This window comes from Pteropus medius, unplaced genomic scaffold (genome assembly GCF_902729225.1).
Source record: "Pteropus medius unplaced genomic scaffold, Ma_sr-lr_union100, whole genome shotgun sequence".
Classification (NCBI taxonomy): Eukaryota; Metazoa; Chordata; class Mammalia; order Chiroptera; family Pteropodidae; genus Pteropus; species Pteropus medius.
Window position 1 is genome coordinate 8,292,116 of NW_024354875.1, and position 22,190 is coordinate 8,314,305.

General features: G+C 30.0%; 1 protein-coding gene across 1 annotated transcript in view; it reads right to left on the reverse strand.

Moving 5' to 3' along the window:
• LRP1B (LDL receptor related protein 1B) overlaps positions 1–22,190 on the reverse strand; it is a 1,647,539-nt gene that overhangs the window by 441,816 nt on the left and 1,183,533 nt on the right. The window contains exons 33-35 of the mRNA XM_039855262.1: positions 14,726–14,866; positions 10,318–10,443; positions 8,618–8,749 (exon numbers count right to left, since the gene is read on the reverse strand). Coding sequence (XP_039711196.1) covers positions 8,618–8,749; positions 10,318–10,443; positions 14,726–14,866 — 399 coding nt within the window. The remainder of the gene's footprint in view (positions 1–8,617; positions 8,750–10,317; positions 10,444–14,725; positions 14,867–22,190) is intronic.

Here is a 22,190-nt window from a genome sequence, read left to right on the forward strand (position 1 = left end):
GGGGCAATCCTATACTTATATTATCATTCCCAAAACCTGAGCCTTAATATTGCTTGTCAATTTTCTTTCCCAATTGTAATTGCAATAGGGTTAAAATTCTCATTATGAAATGATCAGAGATCTAATGTTGATTACTCCACAACCAGCTGTTCAAATCATGACAAATGTCAGTCTCAAAGGCAACAACCTAAATGCAAATCCTGAATGCAGAATTTAATTCGGGCATCCCAAAGCAACCAATTCTCCTCAGTATCCATATCTAATCCTAAACCCAGTTTGTTTAGTGTTAGAATAAAAATACCACCTTCCTCAATATATTATTTTGATGAATTAAATAACATAAGTACATGCAAATTTTCAAACAGTATTCCTGTAATGTAGCAAGCATTCAATATATATTAAGATTTTTTTATGATGTTATTTTAATTTCTTTCTTCCTCTTCTAAATCTATCTGCAGGTAATTAGTCCCATTTTTAGGCTTTTCACTTCAGTCAAGTTCTTGTTCTAAAAATACTAAGGAATTCATAGAAATAATTAGTTATTTTTTCTTTTCAAGTTCCTAAAAAGATCTACTTACTACTTATTAACTCTAGATAAGAATAAGGCCAAATGATAAAAAGGAAGTACAGATCCATTCTTATGACCAGTCCTCAAATCAAATAACTTTCCTTTTTTTGTATTAACTAGAACATTGTTTACTTGATTAAAAACGAATGGCCAACAATCTCAGGAGCTGAATTATTGCTTTACTTATTTATTTTTTAAGAAAGTGTGTCAGAAAGAAAAATAGACTAATCGATTCTTGGTTTTCTTAAAATAGAAGGAAAACACTTTTTCTAGGTTAAAGTTATACTTAACAATATTAATGGTATCAATGTAAGCTAAAGAAGACCTCTTCATCATCATATAACCTGTCAGCATATTCAGATATTTAGGGCTGAGTTTCTGGGAATAAACAGGTGTTGATTTATTATCTAAGGGTCAGAGGACAGCGTAATTTGAAAAAACACCAAAAAGATTGACCTAGCCACAAAATACTTTCTTCATATACCTGCTTTAATTGAATTTATTATGTTGGGGTAAGATATTGTGCTTTTACATAAACATACATAGTAAAATAATTTGCCAATCTCTTAGCAGATACTGATAATTTACTGTGAATTAGTATAAGTAGGTTTTTTGAGATCAGGGTTCTTGGTAACTCAGTTTTTATAAGGAAAAGAACAGAGAAAGATATCAGAGTATCAGATGTAAATGTAGCTCTACTAAAGAGACTCTTGAGCAGCTAAAAAGAAATAGAGCAGCACAGAGTGAGTCGGAGGGAAAAAGAAAGGTATGTAAATGCAAATTGTATGTGCTTCATTCTAATTAGTCTAAAGCTGGTGCTGAGACCTTTCACTTTCATGATGAGTGCAAGCCTCCTGAGAAAGAAGTTCCATGAGACTTGCTTAGTCATTCTCTAAGTAACAGAGAGAATATATGTATCCCAAATAAGTTGGCCATGACTTTAATCTTAATAGGTAATCAATGCACATCTATCTTCTGGGGTTTTTGGTTTTAAGTTACGTATTGAAATATTGAAAATGTCAGATGCCTAAGAAAAGCTTAGTTGTTTATGTTTTGTTTTGTTTTGTTTTTATGTTTTGAGTTCAGGAATTATCCAAAAAGGATTTTTGAGGTGTTTCCAATTATTTATTTAACTTATAATGCCTTATTCTATATATGTTTATGATATTCAATTCCTAAGTAGTGCTGAGAAGTTTTTGTTTTCTTGTGGTAGTTAGTACTTTACATCTTGAAAGATTTACTAGACAGGACTATCTACAAATACATACAAACTGTTCACATGATTAGAAAATATAGTCTTGAAGCAAATTTGAAATGACAACAGAAGGTAGTACTGGTTCACTGTCACAAGAACAAGGAGAAATTGAACCAGCCCTAAAAATTCACTTTGTAGCCAAGGAAACAGTTTTCATAAAATTGAAAAATGTCCCAAAGCAACAGTACTATATTTCTTACCTATTGCTATTACTGACATATAAATAATTATTTCTATAATTCTTATGTGGCCTTGGTTGATGACAAAGTAATTACTAGAAAATTTTAGTAAATAGCTATTTTCTAAGCCTCCAGATACAGGCAAAAGAGACTCTCACTTGACTGTCACCTGCTTCAATTATTAAACAGATTTTAAAATTACACGATTCAGTATATAAATCAAAATAAAACATGATCTTCCACCAGCACAAATTTGCATAAGTGCAATGTAACTTCATCAAGTAATGCCAACAATGGTTTAAATAAAAAATAAAAATAAAAAAATAAAAAAAAAATTGTTTCAGGGCTTACAAATGCAAGATGGCATAATGTAAAGAATTAGAAGTAGACTATTCTATTACCATACAGCCCCTTGATCTCTCTATATTTCAATTTTCTTGTATATAACATAAGGGAATGCTAGTAGATGCTATTAAATGTCCCTTCGAGTTCGAACATTTAAAGATATATGTAAATGTTGTGGGACTATTAAGAAGAGAATCTTTCGTGTAAATAACTGATGTTCAACTGTCTCAATGTGGCAATGATATTTTGTCACATAGTCTCCTTCACCGTTTTCTTTTATAGACTTTATTTTTTACAGCAGTTTTAGATCACAGCAAAACTGAGCAGAGTCCGCATATACTTTTTTCTCCCCTAATGTAGCCTCCTTCTCTATCAACACTTCACACCAGAGTGATCCATTTGTCACAAGTGATTAACTTATATTGACACATCCAAAGTTTTAGATTAGCATCTAAATTAGATTAGCCATTAGGGTTTACTCTTGGTGATGTGTATTCTATAGATTTTAACAGATATTTCTTCAGTGTTTGTATTATTTTAATAGCCAGATCACTAGATGATGGTGTAAAAGGGAATTAGAACACTCCTCATAGTAAATGCCAAGAAATGACATTCAAATAATGATCCTTTAATGCAATTTTTTAAAAAAAAATCCCCACGGATCATCCATTCCTCAGAAACTATTCCTTGTTATCTTTATTTTTCAACAGCAACTTAGCTGTGATATTCTATAGTTAACAGATAGTAATCAATGTTTGTTAACACTGAGTTGGATAACTTAAATTTGAATAAAAGACATAAAAGATGAAAAATAATATATAAGTTTGAACATTTCAGATAAGTAATCATTCCCTGAGTAGAATGTCCTCTATTCAAGTAATATTCTGTTACATAATTATTATGAAAAAGTCATAAATACCCTCAAGGTAGGGGTGGGGAACTGAATAAAGCATTATTATTTACTGAATGGAGCAATGAGTTTTGTTTTAAAGGCTTTTCTCCTAACTAAAATATATATTTTAAAGCATCAAATACAATAATCATTCATTAGGAGGACTATCACCCAGCAGGCAAAGATTTTCAAAGCTTATTATTTTTTTCCAGTGGAATGGGACATTTCCAGTGAAGTAACAAGAATGTTTTGAACATGTTAAATCTAGCCAAGGGTCATCTTTTTTTCTGTGAATAGTATCCAAATTGCTTAATCTGCTGTAAAAATCTTTTTATTATAGAAAACTTTAATTCATTAGGACTAAAACCCAAAAAGGTTCAGATGTGTTAATGCTTGTGAAATGTATAGATTTGGAAAATATATTTATCTCTGTAAATTAGGGTAATAAAATAATCCATTAATTATGATAGTTATACTGAAGAAGTGATCTTTCATCACACCATTTCCTTATTGATTAGAATAAGAGGCAACTGTGCCCTTCTATTTTGTCATCTTTATCTCTGATTTACACTAGTGTAGAAAATATATCCTTAAAGTGAATGACATTAATAAAAGAAGAGAAAATAAAATGTCTGCAAAGGGAACTAACAGAGGCAGAACCTATGTCTATAAAGCCTTGGTTAAAAGTAAATGAAATGAGGTTTACACATCGGAATTGTTTTCTCTACCTTCTTTCAGGAGCAATCAGGTTATTTTTCTTCCTTCCTCCCCAAAGCAACTTCACTCTACAAAGTCACAAAGCTTGTTTATTGTCTATAATAATATTAAAAATCAAGTTTCTGGCACTTATTCTGATTCTAATATATTTTCATGAGATACAAATAGTAAGGATCAGACTGTAAAGCAAATGGAAGTACAAAAGGTATTTGGAGAAGTTGTTGAAATCTCTTGATAACACCACCACCACAATCATCTTCATTAGTGTTTAGTTGGTTTACTGTCTAAGCACTGTGGGCTAGCCTCCTAGGTTTACGTTTAATGACTAAAAATAGCTCGTGATGTTATTTAATCTTTAAATATCTGCTCTACAAACTATTCACTATTATTATTAAGTTCATTTCACTAGGGAAATTTACTATCCTCTTTTTTTTGTCCCCAAAAAGTTAAGAAAAAACTATTATTCTACATAGATAACTGAGTAGAAAATACAGGGTCAGTCAAAAGAAAAGAAAACAAAATTTTTGCTAATAACATGTTTAATACAGCTTCCATTTTTGTAAATATGTATCATATACCCTAATTTATATTATTTATTACTTTCCATTACTAGATATTATTACTATTTTCTGAACACCCATGTATATTGGGCATTGTGCCAAACATTTGCATACATTGATCAAAAAGTGAAGAAACCGAGCTTCAGAAAAATTAAGTCCGTTCTGCAAGGTCACAGAGCTAATAAGTGATTAAACTGATATTAGAATCCAAGTTGTCTGTTGCAAAGTCCGGCCTCTTCTCACTATATGCTTTACTGGCTTCTAGCTCTCTAACTCCCTTTGATTTAAAAGCAATCTTTGCATTTTTGTTTTCTGATTAACAATAGATTTTAATAGATTCTTAACATTCTAATTTTATATGAATACTCCATATGCCTACATCCATTTACATTTAAAAGGAAAAAAAATAGATTTTCTAACAATAATTTCTCTCTAGGAGTGTAATTTAATACTATGGTAGGCACAATATGAAGAACACAACATTTTAAAATAATAACCGGTAATTCCTCTGATGAAAAGTTACTTTGACATCATTTATTGAAGAGATTTTCCTTTGTTCATTGTAGGTTTTCAGCTTCTTTGTCAAAATTGGCTGCCCATATATGTATGGGTTTATTTCTGGACTCTCAGTTCTGTTACATTGGTCTGTGCATCTATTTTTGTATTATCGTAGTTTTGAGTATAATTTGAAGTTAGAGAATTGACACCTCTGGCTTTGTTCTTTTTTCTCAGGATGCTTTCGCTATTTGGGTTCTTTTGTGGTTCCATACAAATTTAAGGATTTTTTTGGCTATTTCTTTGAAAAATGCCATTGGGATTTTGATGAGAATTGCATTAAATCTGTATATTGCTTTAGGTAACATAGTAATTTTAGTTATGTGAATTCTTTCAATTCATAAACATGAAATATCTTTCCATTTCTTTGTGTCTTCGATTTCTTTCAACTATGTCCTGTAGTTTTCAGTGTATAGGTTCTTTACTCTTTGCTAAGTTTATACCTAAGTATTTTATCCTTTTCGTTGCAGTTGCAAATGGGATTGTTTACTTCATTTATTTTTCTGCTATTTCATTGTTAGTATATAGGAACACAATAAATTTATATACATTGATTTGTATCTTGTATCTTTACTGTATTTGTTTATTGTTTCTAATAGTCTTTTGGTGGAATCTTTAGAGTTTTCTATACATAGAGTCATGTCATCTCAAATAGTGACAGTTTTACTTCTTCATTTTCAATTTGGATGCCTTTTATTTCTTTCTCTTGCCTACTCGCTCTGACACCATACACAAAAATTAACTTAAAATGGATTCAAGACTTAAAATAAGATCTGAAACAATAAAATACATAGAATAAAATATAGACAATAAACTTATAGACCTTGGTCTCAGGGTTTTTGTGTACTTGACCCCAGTCAAAGGAAGTAAAAGCAAAAATAAATGAAAAGAAAAAAAAAGTTTATGCACAGCAGAACAAACCATTAACACAACAAAAAGGCAACCAACCAAATGGAAGAAAATATTTACAAACAATACCTCTGCTAAGGGGCTAACAACTGAAATATCCAAAGAATTCATACAACTTAACAACAATAAAAAAAATCCAACTAAAAAAAAAAGGGCAGAAGACCTGAACAGACACTTTATTTAAAAATATACAGATGGCCAACATACATAAGAAAAAATTCTCAACTTCACCAGCTATAAGGGAAATGCAAATCAAATCACAATTAGATACCACTTCATACCTGTCAACATGGCAACTATCATTAAACAAGAAATTACAAGTATTGTAGAGGATGTAGAGAAAAGGGAACCCTTGTGTACTGCTGGTGGGAATGTAAATTGGTGTAGCCTCTATGGAAAACAGAATGGAGGTTCTCAAAAAATTAACCAGCAATTTCTCTTTCTGGTATCTATCCGAAAAATTTAGAAACACTTATTCGTGAAGATATATGTACCCTTATATTCATTGCAGCATTTATTTATAATAGCCAAGATATGGAAACAATTTCAGTGCTAAAAAAATGAAATATGTGACAAGAGTCATACAATTTTACTCATGTGTGGGATATAAAACAGAAACCAACAAACAAACCAAGAAAAGAAACAGACAACATAGACACAGCCAACAGTATGGTGGTTACCAACAGTATGAAGGAAGGGTGGCGGGAGGACGAAGAAGGTAAAGGGTTCAAATATATGGTGATGGAAGAAGATTAGACTTTGGGTGATGAGCACTCAATGCAGTATACAGATGATGTATTATAGAATTATATATCTGAACCTTTTTTAATGTCGTTAACCGATTATCCCAATACATATTATTAAAAAAAGGAAAACCAACTTTGAAATAAGTTTATTATGATATTAATAATTACTGAGAATTTAGAAACAGGGAGAGGACTACTTTCTGCAAATAAAATTATCCTCTATCATGGTACATTATATGAAACAACCATTTCAGAGCCAATATAAAACCTCAAAGAGTGGATTTAAATCACACAAATAATGAGTTTGCCCTTATGTAACAAGAGTTTTACTAATGATCTAATCAGGATATTTAGACCAAATGCTTATTTTAATACTTGGACCTCATGGAAATGTATCAAATATTTTTAAACATCATGATGGAGTCTTTAAAAGAATCAAATATGTGATAGCAGCTAAAATAAGGAGTTATGTGTACTTGGTAAAAATATATGCGTATATATATAAATCTTTTCAAGAAGTTGAAATTTTCTTAGTTTTGTACTCACTAAATCTTATGTAATAAAATTCTAAAGACTAAGAGGAATGTAAGTAAGAGGAAGGATAGATTATTCATGATAGGGAACTGAGCCTTTCATGAATAATAAGGTTTGATCAAACAGCCTTGTTTGATCAAAAATTACACTGTGATCTTGGTAAAATTAACATATTGCTCAGTAAAATATCCTATATTAGTTCATATTTCTTTTAGCAAAAGGCCTTTTAAAAAATGTAGAAAGTTCACCTCAATGCATTTTCAAACATTTCTACAAAATAATTTAATTAAGGAAAGTCATCTTTGGACCATTTGTGAAGATCCCTAGTAATTCATTAATTTGTAGCCAAGAATTTTATTAACACATGATTAAACAAAATGCGTTGGAGCTGGTGAAAAAAATAAGCTTACTACAGAAGCCCTCAAGCTGATGCCTAAGAATTTTTTTTTTAAGATTACAAATCAAGAACTTTTTTGTTTTTAACAGTAGATAAAATCAAGTCTTTATAAATGCAAAAAAAAAAAATGCTAGGAACATGAATGTACTTCTTCAACACTAAAACATGAACTCAAGATACATATGATTTAGTTAGATGAGAGGCAAAGAAATTTGCTTTTATAAATTTAAACCCTCATGTGTAGAATAATAAATTGAAATGTTATGAGGTAAAAATACTCAATACTTATACAATGTCTGAATTTAGCAATAGCACACACAAAAAACTTGTTTACTTCAATAAATATGAAAGTGTCTACCATCAATTCCCAACCATACATTTTTATTACTCACAGAAAATAATTAGTGTCTAATCTGTTTTCTTTTACTGTTTGCTAAAACAAGAAGGTAAGATAAAAACTGACTCCAAAATGACACATACTGTATTAAAAAGTAATTTAAAATGCATTAGCATTTATAATTGTTTCCATTATTTAGATTTCATTTGCTGTTATCTGTATTAAAATATTAGATAATTATATCCTGAAAATATTTTAAATAAGATGATATTTTAAGTCTGTAATAGATCAAAATGTTTTATATATCTTTATATTTATAACTGGATAAAGTAAGAACATCATCTGAAAACAAAAAAAGAAATAAAAATGAAGTACCCAAACACCATCATATTTTAATGCACTTGCAATTCAAATGCTAAACTTCAGGAAAATTTTACTTGATTTTTTTTCAGGCCAAACATATTTAGAACAATTTGTATTAGGCTTAAAAATGCATCTCTAATTTGATTTCTTTTTCTTCATTTTGACTAGCAGAGTACAGATGAAAAGGTTATATTTCCCATCATGTTTAATAAATCAAGCAGAAACATTATACAGAAATTATGAATAAAAAAGCTATTTACCTGCATGGAAATCTATTCCCACAGCAAATGAAGCTCCTGATATAGGCATCAAAGCATCCATTTTGTCACTTGGTTCCAGAGGTATTCCCCTGATTCCTTCATGAACGGAGTACATAAGAAATGACTCTATACCTAAATTGGAAGTGAAAAAAAAAAAGTCCAAAATGAATATTTAACATTCAAATCATTACTTAGCATTATTCGTAACAATATAAATTTCTTTCATAAAAATATTTCTTATCTCTCTCTTTTTTTTTTATTGTACACTACATTTCTGACAAGTTAAAAGGTAGGTAGATTGATTGTTCTCAAACAAGTATACATCAGAATCTCCTGGAGGACTTGTTAAAACACAGATTACTGGGCCCCATCCCAGGGGTCTGATAAGTTGAATTTCTAAAAAGTAGTGATGATGCTACTGCTCTGGGAACCATACTTTCATAAATACTGAGGTAGATAATACTTGGAAGCATACCTTGCTTCACAATGAAAATTCACTTCCCTTTTCTCTAAAGCCCAAGCAACTATTTGCTTATGTATGAAAGTAAATTTTTATTTTAGATAACTATATCAATGTTATTTTTATAATAGATAGACTTCTTAAATCCTTTTGAACATTAAAAATACACCTAGTGCTTAATTTTTGCTAAGACCTTGCTTTTTCGGTTTCAAAAACATGTCCTAAAATAAGCACATATACCTAAACAGACTTCCAGAAGTCTGCATGCTGATGTTTATAAATTTTTCTAATATGTTAGAAAATGTTTATATGTACATATTTTCTAACTAAAATCAGAATGCCTGGGTTTAGATATGTTTTCACCATTTCTTAACTGGGCAAGCTAGCTAATCTCTCTGTGATTCAGTTTCCTCATCTCTAAAATGGGAACAATCAGATACCTACTTCACAAGATTATTATGGGGATCACATAAAATAATATGTTTAAAGTACTTAGAAAAGTGCCTGGCACCTAATAAGCACAATATAAATATTTGATTTAAAACAAATAAACAAAAAATGATAATATTAACATACATATTTCTCATATTAGATTGAAACATTTTTTTAAAAAATAGAATTAAGTTATGATCATTGGATAAAAAGATCATTCTAGAACCAAAGCTCTTTGGAAATAATAGAATTAGAGTCTATAAAATAGGATGATAGATTTCTTAAGTTTCCATTCTCTGCAGTTCTCTTCTCCCTCAGTTAAGCAAACCTGAGAAGTCTTATTCTCTCTGGTACTTTCTCTTAACTAATTGAAACAGAGTAGATATGCATATTATATAATATATGTGAGATATATATATATATATATACATATATATGTGTGTGTATATATATATATATATATATAGCTTTCATACAAAGCGAAGTCAAATTAGATTATAATTGGAGCCAATAAACTACAGTTTTTTACTTACTATTATTTTCAAGTTGAGGGTAGCTTCTATTGGATTTGCTTAAAGGTTTGTTACTAAATAGTAGTTCCTGAAAATAACTAAAAACTTAGAAAGAATAGTGATACTTAAAATATCTTAGATACATTGAAAATCGTACATATACAATACTGTTATATATTATTGGCCTAATAGCAAGCTAATACTATTTTTTTCTAATTTTTAACTGACTTTGGTTGTCAAATATCAGCATGGATGAAATAAATATATCAGAACTAAAATTTTTCAAAACCTTATACCTTGACAGGACATGCGGTTCTTTTGGAGATAATATCCCACTGTACACATACAAGTCCTTGTTGTTTCAGATGTTGGTAAACAAAGTTGAGAGCATCCACCATTATTTAGGTGGCAGGAATTGCTACCTGCATAGAAGGAAAACAAATAAATACAAGAAACATAAAATTACAAAAAATAAAGAATACCATTCGGTATCGATAATTTGAACAAATATTTATGCTATTGTGGATTTCTAAATGCAGCTGTTTTATATTGATTGGAATCATATTTTATTCTCTTGAATAATTTGAAGTAGCAGATTACAGTTGTGGTCTGCCTCTCCAAAAAATAAATGGAGATCTAATGCACAGCCCATGAATAATAGACAACAATACTATAATCATTTTATAGTATCAAATTAACTCTGAATTCAATTCAAAGTTGCTAAGAGAGTAGATCTTAATTGCTCTCACCACAGGAAAGAAGAAAAAGATAACTATGTGATATGATAGAGGTGTTGCTATGGTGTTGCTATGGTGGTAATCATATTGCAATATACAAATGTACCAAAGAATAGATTGTACACTTTAAACTTATAATTGACATTATCTTGTCAATTATATCTCAATAAAATACTTAAAAATAAATAATAGATTTATTTTTTTTAAGTAATACGAGAAACACAAGATATTTGTAGTTACAGAAAAGCAAAAGGAAATTGGTTTGTCATGAATATTGTCATAGCCTTTGTAATATTTTAAGATCACACAAACCAAAAAATCTTTCTTTTTCGACTCTAAAGTTCCACTTCAACTCTACAGTTACTTCCTTTTCAATAATAACTTAATCAAATGTGTCAAATAAATAGCTGTTAAATTATATTACCAACTCAACTCTAAGATTATACCATTAAAAGAGAGAAGGGGTGTGTTTGTGTGTGTATGTGTGTGTGTTTCATTAATTATTTTTTGAAGACAAGGAAATAAATTTTGCCATTCCTAGGAACATAAATCTTCCAAAATATATTTAAAGCACACTCCCCCAAGAGTCATCTAATTAATTGTCATATTAAGTCTCCTTATTCCTGTATAATATCAATGACAAATATTAGTCAGGTAATCACAGGTAGCCATTCTATGAAGATTTTTCATTGAATTTACTGGGCCCAGCGTGCTAATTAATAATGGCAGTATGAATTTAAATAATTTACAGTCTTATCCAGTAAGTTCATTAAATATTTCATTTTTGCAAAATTTTATTATTCTAGAACATGTAACACCATTTACTGTATGTTCAAGCTCTGATATGAAGTGCAATAAATCCAGTGAGAATTACAAAGCATGATGAAAGCTATATATCAATAGTACTCTAAGAAAAATTCAAAACACCAGTACAACTCATTATTTCTCATCTCTTGAAGTCAAGATCGTCTTATGGGATTTAATTGTTCAATTGAACTTGTCATGAGCTCTGTCATTTTGAAATATGAAATATTCTCAACTTAAGAGATTTCTCATCAGGAGATCTATCACAACCTCTGCTAATTTCCTATAACAGCCAGTTCAGTCAATGATGAACTCCATCTTATGTAGGACCCAATACTGACATTTGAGTTGCACTAAACTTTTGAAAAGATTGACTTTGTCTCCTTCATAAACTAATGAAGATTAATTGATTTATTCTTCTTTTCTTAAGTTGAAATAATACTAAGATTAAATTTCATATCTCTAATTATTTTAACAATGAGTCAATTATATTGATAGATTTATAATAATTCTATACTGATTACATACATATTTCATTTTATAGAAAGCATATGAGTGTACACAACGACAATCTATAGAGATATGCATTTAGATATAGATTTATTTCAACTACCAGTAAAAACCAAAAAGCTGGGAATAGATTGACAAATACTGCTTAACTATAAAATTTGAAGAAACCTCAAATACGGAGAAGAGAAAACAAGGGAATTGAAGAAGTAAAAAAAAAAAATAGATTAAAGAAGACAATAAATTGATAAAAATAAGAGAAAATAAGGGGTTATATAACCTTGATAATATAAAAAATATGAGAGAAAAGGAGCTTCTGAGACAGTGCATTTTAAACATAATTTCAGTAATAGCAAACATACATATATAGTATTTCTGATAAATAAAATTAATCTATGTTAAAAATTATGTTATACAACAATAAACATTTGTATATCATTTGTTTAGTTTCTAAGGTAAAACTGATAGTGGAGAGAAAAAGTAAAAAGAAAATGAAATGAGTCATTATTTACAATAAGTATTTCCTATTAAACATAGGTATGACAGAAAAATATTAATTTTTAAAAGTAATAATTTAGTGATTATCAAGTGAGTTAGAAATACTAACTTGGCTTAATATTATGTAATGATGCTAATGTTCAAACCTCATGCCTCAATTCTCTAGTGGAGCTAGGAAGTCCACTTGACTAACGGGAAGTCTCAGCACTCCAGTGATCTATGTCAAAAATGATAAATGAAGTAGCTAATTGTACTTTGAAATTCAAAGAGGTAGTAATGTTAACACCTTAAACAGTCCTAAATTGCTCATATTTCATACTAATGAGGCTTTTAAGTTATCTGCTATAATTCTGTTAATGGGATTGTCTTTAATACAGATGCTTTTATCAGCATATTCTGTTGAAAATAATGTTTTCACTGCATTTTAAAATCAGTCATATTAAACCATTAATATCTAAGTGCCAGAGGTCCTTGTCAGTTTGGTAATACAGTCACAGGCCTAAAATACCCAGTTGTACCTATTGGATCAAATTCTCAAAAGATGAGGAAAATCTTGTTAACATAAGCAAAGTGAAACAAGCATAATATACTAAATTTTTCCTCCAAGAAACTTTATTGAAACTATATCTTAAAAAATTAAATGTATTATATTAATTTACAACTTCGAACAAAACATGTGTTTGTTGTTCACATTTAGAAAAAGAGAATATAAGTTTTTTTAAGTGCCCTGTTTGGAAATCTTTCTTTCTATTGTATGTTCTAGTATGTGTTTTCAGATATAATCTCATTAAGTATAGATTATGAACTAAAGTTTATCATATCACTGTAAGTTTATACACTTAATAAATATATTGTATTGAAATCCCCCCAAAACTCATGATATTTTATTGAGTACCAGTGTTTTATCTCCAATTAATAATCTATTTCCCACGACTTGACTTGAACGCCAACAAATTTATTTATTTTGATACAGGAAATAATTCATTAAAAAACTGCTAGTGAAAACACTCCTGTTCATTATTACAGTCAATAGTGAAAAAAAAAAAAAGTCAGGTGACAAATACAGATTTGTGCTAAAGAATTTATGTGTTGGTATCTTCTCCACAATAAAAGAAACCCCGTAATCACTTTTAGTTTTTAAAGCAATTATTTTCTCTTTAAAAATTTATTTTCATGAAAAAGAAATACGTTTCCTGCTGCTCCTGTCAAGAAAGGATTTCAGACCAAAATTGAACCCTGCTTTGTACAGGGAAGGCAAATATGAATCTGGTCATTATCTGTCTCTAGATGTGCACATATGGCTCTTGATTGATATCTCTAACAAATCCTTTCTACTTGATGATTGTCACCTGTCCTCAGAATTGGCGACTCTCTTGTTTCACATTGCATTTTCACTTGTACTTTTATCTGCTTTGGTCTATATGACCACATACTTTAAATAAAATCCCTTTAAATTTTTTTGAATTTATTTTTTTCCTAAGAAAAAAGATACAGGAAGCTAAAGAGTCTTATGGCAGTGATGTAAGAATGTAGAATACAGAAAAATATTTGTTTTAGAAAGGGAGTCCTGCTAATGTCATGGATCACGAAGCAAAAACTAAGAAAGAACTAGCAGGTGTGAGGCCATACTGGCGGCATCTCTAATCTAACTGCCGTTTGGGCAATGCGACAAGTCTACCTATGTAAACCATCTGTTAGTACTCTCACTTCATTTCACTGCACACCATTTGGACGAGCAAAAACAAAAAAAGCAAAATGCTTAGAGCCAAAGAATGTAATACTTTTGGATATAAAATCCTTATGTCAACAAAATCCATTTAAAATTTCTTAGTTCATTCAGTTTCTGAGCTTAATTATACATTGCATATATTTTGCTGGAGCTTTTATTCTCACTCAATTTTTATCAAGAACTGGATAAGACCATTTGAAGACTTGACAAATTAAGATTCTTTGAGCAGATCTGCTAATGTTTTAAAAGCTCATTATATAACTTATCAAAGTAATTTCCTCTAAAATATTAATCATTATTTGCTTTTTTTCTATTTTTCTATTAGAAGCAAAAAATGGGAATCTTCAGTTGTTGAATTGAGAAAATAATATGAAAAAGAGGACATTAAACATTCAAAGGGTGGCACAAATTCATTACAGTGTGACTTACCTTGCTGTGCTTCTTTATCATAGACTTTCATATGAACAACCCCAGAAGTCTTATTTCTTAAGACAGTGGGGTTTCTTCCATCTCTTTTGCTGCAAGTTCCAAGCTGAGCTAAGTTTTGGTCTGCCCACCACAATTTTTTATCTATAAAATGAACAATTTTTTATGAAAAAGATAATCATTTTATTAAAATAATAGCTATTGAACTATAATACCATGATTTATTTTGTTATATTCTCAAACTTCGTTTTTAAGAGAAACAGTAAAATCACTTTTAGTTTTAAAAATGCAAACCATAGTGATATTTTGTTTTTTAAATTTTTCTCCTCTCTCTCCAATTAGATATGTTTTTCTTAAATAATACATGATATAAATAAAATTATATGTTACATTAATATAAAATAGAGATTTTATTCTTTACATACTAAAACATGATTATAGCAGTATTGTACTATATTTGTAAATAAATGGCTAAATCTAAACCAGTACAAAAAATATTGTTCTCTAAACTGTTGGTTAAAATGTATAAGCTTTTAATCATGATACTTTTCATTACTGAATTCTTCATAGTTATAGTAACCTTTACTTTTTGTGGTTTATGTCCCTTTCTATAAAATTTTTTTAATGTACATTGTTAAGTCATATTGAGTGCTCAGAGATAAAGACTCCACAATGTCTCACAGATAAAAAATAGTTCTGGCTCTCAGGAAGCTAGCATTTTAGTGAAAATTACACATTTATTATTATATTATTTCAAATTCTCATGGTAAAACTATAAGGAAACTATTATCCTTTTACTTCATAGATGCAGAATTTGAGGATCATAGAGATTACCTATTTTAATCAAATTTACATATTTGGTCTTCCCATCTCCAAAATTTGTATTCTTTCTAACACTACATGCTGAGTGCATTAAAAAAATAATGCACTGCAACCAAGTTCTTATTTTAAGGTTTGCAAAATTTATACTTTTCAACAAGAATCTAATGACAATTGAAACTAAATCAATTTCTGCCTAGGAGTTAAAGGTTATTTAATTGTATGAATAAAACAATGTAGCCTTTACCTTCAAGTTACAATTATTCTTATTCAAATGTCAAGATATTTCTGCTGAACCAAAGCTTAGTTTCAGGTATTGCAAAAACAATAATTATGCAGGCATCAACAATAATTATCCCTATCCGAATCTGATTTTATGCAATTCTAAATACACAATTCTAAACAGTGTGGATAGATTAATTTTTTTAATCTTCACAACAATTCTACGAAATAAGTACTACTTACTAAACCATTTTACAGTTAAGAACACTGAGGCAACGGGAAAATAAATAATTTTCCCTGAGTCACAGAATGAGCAGTGGCTCCAGGTTATAGACCAAGCATTGATTTAAGAGTTCACTGAATTAATCTTGTTTCTATATTGTTCCCTGCCATCAGATGAATGGAGTTTCATGTTCTCTCTCTTGATATACGAATATAGAATTTAGATTAGGTTAGTACAGTTGAGTAACCTATTCACTTAATTTTTATTTACACTCACAAATTTATATAAGGACAGAGAATTATGCTGTGAAGGCAAAACAAAGAATTTTGACTGTAGAGACTTTATTAAAAGGTGTATAGCAGAATATACTGTACTAAAAAATGTGTTTCTGCTACTATTTCTTCTACTATGCCACTGTGATAAAAAATATAGAAACATAAAAAGAAATAAAACCATTTATGAACCCATATAATAAGCAAGAAAATGAGAGGAATATAAAGAACATGTAAAAGATGATATGTGGATAAAAATAGGAAAATGGAGGAATAGGCAGGTAAAGTTGCAACCTAGAATGTGATTTTAAAAATGCTGCAGATGAATGGAAGTCATCCCTCTCCACAGAACTCTGGATGACCTTGATTTCCACCTGTAAATAATAGAGTGGAAATGCAAAGAAAAAGTAAAGGTACGGTAAATAAATGATAATATTTCTATATGTAATACCACCTACCACCACCATCTCCCCTACTCCTTGCTGTGAGTTTACAGACACCTAGTGGCTGATACAAAAGTCTCAAATTAACACATAATCAGAGCTCTAATTTTTTTTTAAGAAAAAAATTACATATTTATTTATTTTAATTTATTTAAATTAGTTTCAAGTATATATTACATTGGTTAGACATCTATGTAGTTCATAAAATGACCCCCTCAAGTGCTCCCTCCCTCCCTTGGCCCTCCACTTAGCCATCGTATTAATGATAACTGCATTCCCTCTGCAGTGCTCCCCATCCCTGTGACCATCTGTCAACTACTAATTTGTACTTTTTTAATCCTTCGCCCCAATCTCCCAGCTCTCCAACCCACCAACTCCTCTGTCAGAGCTTTTTTTCTTTTTTTTTTAAGACACTAAGAGAAGAGGTTTGCAGTATTAAAACTGGTGCTCTCTTCATTCTGACATTCGGAATACGCAAAGCCTGACCTCTTAGAGCAAAACCTGCAAGCTCCCAACTACAATTCAGTGTCCAATGCCATGCAGAGCTCCTAGTAAGAAATCCCCCCTCAGGAAAGATATCAAGTAAAAGAGTTTTATTTTCATAAAGGTAGAGGAAACTCATGATAGACACCCAGTTCTTTGTTAAATGTCATGGGAAATCAAGGATCTCCAGTTCAATGAGGAAAACTAATAGAGTGAAAAGTGAACACTAAGATAAACATAAAGATGAAAAAAATAATAACCCAGAAAATACCTTTAAAAATCATCAAATATACTCAAATATATATATATATGTATATATATGTATATATATGTATATATATGTGTGTGTATACATATATAATTTAAGAAAAATTAAAGATGTCAAAAAAGGAACAATTAGAGAATAAGAAGTTATATAGAATAAAATAATCTTGTCTAAATAAAAATGTTTTTAATAGAATGACTAGTAAATGTGGTTGATGAAATCTTCCATACATAAAGGGAAAAGACTAACAGAAAATACAATAGAAAAAGAAAGATAAGTCAAATATTAATCTAAAAGGTCCAATAGCCAGTATCAACAAACTGCACTTAGAATCACTGGATTCTTCACTACCATGCACTCATAGAACTTTTTTTTAAATGCTAGTTTTACTTAAGAGTGTTCCTAATTGACTAGTTAAAGTTACTAATTTTATTAAATCTTGATTCTTCAGTACATGCCTTTTAGTATTCTGTGTGACAAAATAAAAAGAGTACATAAAGAACTTGTGCTGCCTCCTGAAGTGTGATTGTCTGGAACAAATGCCCTTATGAGATTGTTTGAACTGCAAAAAAGAATTAGCTGCTTTTTCCATGGATTATCATTTTTTCTTGAAAGAATGACTGACAGACTATGGCTATTCAGACTTGGGTATTTGGCAGATATTCTCTCAAATATAAATGAAATGGTGAAGAAAAAATTTTAAAAACTGACTTTACCCAACTTCAAGACTTATTTAAAAACTACATTAAGATAGTATAGAATTTTTAAAAGAGTATAGATTAAAAATTAATAGATTAATGGAACAGAAGAGAGAGCCCTACTATAGACCCCCATAAATATAGTCAGCTGATCTTTGACAAAGGAGCAAAAGCAATATAATGTATCAAATAGGATCTCTTCAACAAATAGTATTGGCAGAACTGGAAATCTGCATGCAAAAAATTAATCTAGACACAAATCTTACAATTTTCCAAAAAAAATAACTCATAATGTATCACAGTAAAATTCAAAACTATAAATCTAAAAGATACCATAGGAGAAAACCTAGATGACCTTGAGTATAGTGATGCCTTTTTAGATAAAACACCAAAGATACAATCCATTAAAGAAATAACTAAGAAGATGGACTTCATTAAAATTAAAAATGTTTGTTCTGAAAAAGACAAGATCAAGAGAATCAGAAGACAAGCCACGGACAGAAAGAAAATATTTGCAAAAGACATGCCTGCTAAAGACATGCCTAATTGTTATTCAAAATACAGAAAGAACTTTTAAAACTAACCAATAAAAAAAAAAAAAAATGGGCAAAGACTTAAAACACCTCATCAGCGAAAATATACAGATGGCAAATAAGCATATAAAAAGATGTTTCAGATAGTATATCATCAGGGAAATGCAAATTAACACAACAATCAGATACCACTACGCACCTATTAAAATGGCCAAAATTCAAAACACTGACAACCTCAAATATTGACGAAGATAGGGAGCGACAGGAATTCTCATAAATAATGGTGAAAATGCCACATGATGCAGCCATTTTTGGAAGACAATTTGGTGCTTTCTTACAAAATTAAACATACTCTTAACATGCGACCCAACAACCATATCTTATCATTTACCAAAAAGAGTTATAAACTCATGTTCAAACAAAAACCTGACATGGCTGTTTATAGGCAGTTTATTCATAATTGTCAAAACTTAGAAGCAACCAGAATGTCCTTTGTTAGATGAGTGGATAAATAAACTGTACACTTCCAGACAATGCACTATTATTCATCACTAAAAAGAGATGATCTATTAAGCCATAAAAAGACATAGAGGAATTTTAAATGCATTTTACTAAGTAAATGAAGCCGACTGAAAAGAATATATACTGTATTATTTCAATTATAAAGCATTATGGAAAAAGCAAAAGTATGGATAAAATAAAAAAAAATCAGTGGTTTCCAGGAGTAGTGGTGATGAGGAGATGAAAAGGTAGACCATAGAGGAGTTTTAAGGCAGTAACAAACTCTGTATGATATTATAATAATGGCTATATGTCATTATACATTTGCCAAATGCATAGCATGTACAACACCAACAATGAATCTTAAATACGGTCATATGGTCTTTGAGTGATTATAGTGTATCAAATTAGGTCATTCTTGATTAAAAACAAACAAACAAACAAACAAAACCACACACACAAAAATCAAAAAAACAAAAAAATCTGCCATTCCGGTGAGTAATTCTGATAATGGGGAAGGCTATGCATGTGTGGGGACAGGGAGTATACAGGAAATCTCTGAACCTCCTTCTCCATTTTGTTGTAAACCAAAAACTGCTCAAAAAATTAAATTAAAATTAATACTATATATGTTTATATATATTGTATATAAATACATATAAAGAAGGAAATATTCTGGTGGAGGATTTTGAGAATGGGGGAAGTTATGTGTGTGTGGGGATAAGGAATATATAAGATATTTCTGTATTTTCCTCTCAATTTTGCTATAAACCTAAAACTGCTCTAACGAAATAAAGTCTTAAAAAAAGAGAAAATTTTGCTGTATGCAACAACATAAATGAAACTTGAGGACATTATGTTAAGTAAAATTAGACAGCCACAGGAGGACACATACTGCAACTTATATGAGGAATCTAAAACAGTCAAACTCATAGAAATAGAGAAAGGATGGTGGTTGCCAGGGGCTGGAGGTGGAGGGATAGGGCGTTGCTTTTCAACAGATATAACATTTCAGTTATACAAAATAAATAAATTCTAGAAATCTACAGTACAACATTGTGCCTATATTTAACAATACTGTCATGTACTTAAAAACTAGTTAAGAGAATGTATCTCATGTTAAGTATTCTTATCATCATAAAAAAATAAGATATAATTGAAGACTGCTATTAGTGCCAAAAGAAAATAGACAAAATTCCATTTTTTTATTTTGTTGATTTCCCTACCTTTGAGGATAATGCTACTATACTCATTCTTCACTGCATAAGCATAACCCCACCCTCAGTAAAATATTTCAGACTAGCATATCTCATATTGACTCTCCCCTTCCCATTGATTATATGGCCTCTACAGACAGAATCATATGGTTTTAGATTGTTGCTTTTTCTTTTCTTTTCATGGGTACTAATTTTGACTCCCTATCCAGAGATGAAAGCTCCTGAGATCAATATCCTGTCTTGTATTTCTTTGTATTCAATTCTTTGCATTTTTTTGAACTGAGTATGATGTAGAAATTCCCTGAATATTTGTGAAGTGATTGGGAAAATAAATATCCCTAAAAACATCTCCCATGATAATTCATAAGTTAGAAAACATTTAAGTAAACCCATCTTTCCTATTCCCTGTTGATATTATCTTTTATTAAAAAAAGATCTTTTTAAATATTATCCTTTTTAAAGATTTCCCTAACATAAAGAACTTTGCCTGTGACTGTATAATTATTATTTAGCATCACGTTTGTTTCCCTCACTGTTTTTTTACTCACATTGTTATTGACATGAATATACTAGAATCTTCAGAAATTATCAGAATTCAAAAGCTGCTTTTTAAGTTGTGTGCAAGTAATTATGAAAAATTCTATTTCACTGTTATGGTTGGAATTGTATCCCCCAGACTGTGATTATATTTAGAGATGGAGCCTTTAAAAGGGTAATTAAGTTAAAACGAGGGCGTTAGGGTGCATCCTAACCCAATATGACTAGTCTCCTTATAGGAGTAGAAAGTTATGATACAGACACTCACAGAGGGAAGACCCAGGGAGAAGACAGCCACCTACAAGCCATAGAGAGAGGACTCAGAAGAAACCAAAAATGCCAACCCCTTGATCTCAAGACTTCAAGCTTCCAGAACAGTGAGAAATAGATTTCTATTAAGGCGTCCAGTCTGTGGGACTTTGTTAAAGCAGCCCTAGCAAAAAAAAAAAAAAAGAAAGAAAATACATTTCCCTAATAGAGACATTGAATGAATTAATAAAATACAAAAAAAAAAAAATTAACAAGAATAAGGTTAATATAAATTGATTTTATCATATAGTCTCCAAAATCTTCACTCAAAAAAAAAAAATAAATAAAAACACTAGAGTGAGAAGTGAAATACATTTACTGAACCCTATTAAATGTCAGGGCCTTTGCTAGGCTCTGAACATTAGCATATATGATTGTTTTATTTAATCATCATTAATGAGATGTGATGTGTTAAAACATTTTCTATTAAAGATCAGCAATAGGTCAAAAGGTGACCTTTCCCAAGGTCACACAGTAGAAGTGTGGCGTTAACACTCCATTAGTATTGAATTTCAATGCTCTTTCTGCTGCAGTGCTCTGTGCAGAAAATAGTATCCCACTGGACCTAATAACAGTATACTTTGCAATGCAAACATTACTTTATAAATTTAAATTAAATTAAAATTTTATCCCAAATTAAAGAGAGCTGCAATATATATATTTCAGTTAACACATTTTAAAATTATAATTATAAAGTTTAACAATGCTTTACTTTTATATGTATCATCAAAATTAATAACTTACTTCTGAAATATTTAGAATATGTATTTTTAGTGAATGTTACCAGAATTATTGAGATCCATTTTTAAAAGTTACATTTTCTCAAAAACTAGCACTTTATGTTTAAAACAGAAACTATAAGATACCCAGTTACATTTGGATTTCAGATAAATGAAAAATAATTTTTTAAGACATACTTATACAAAAAAAGTTTGTTGTTTATTTG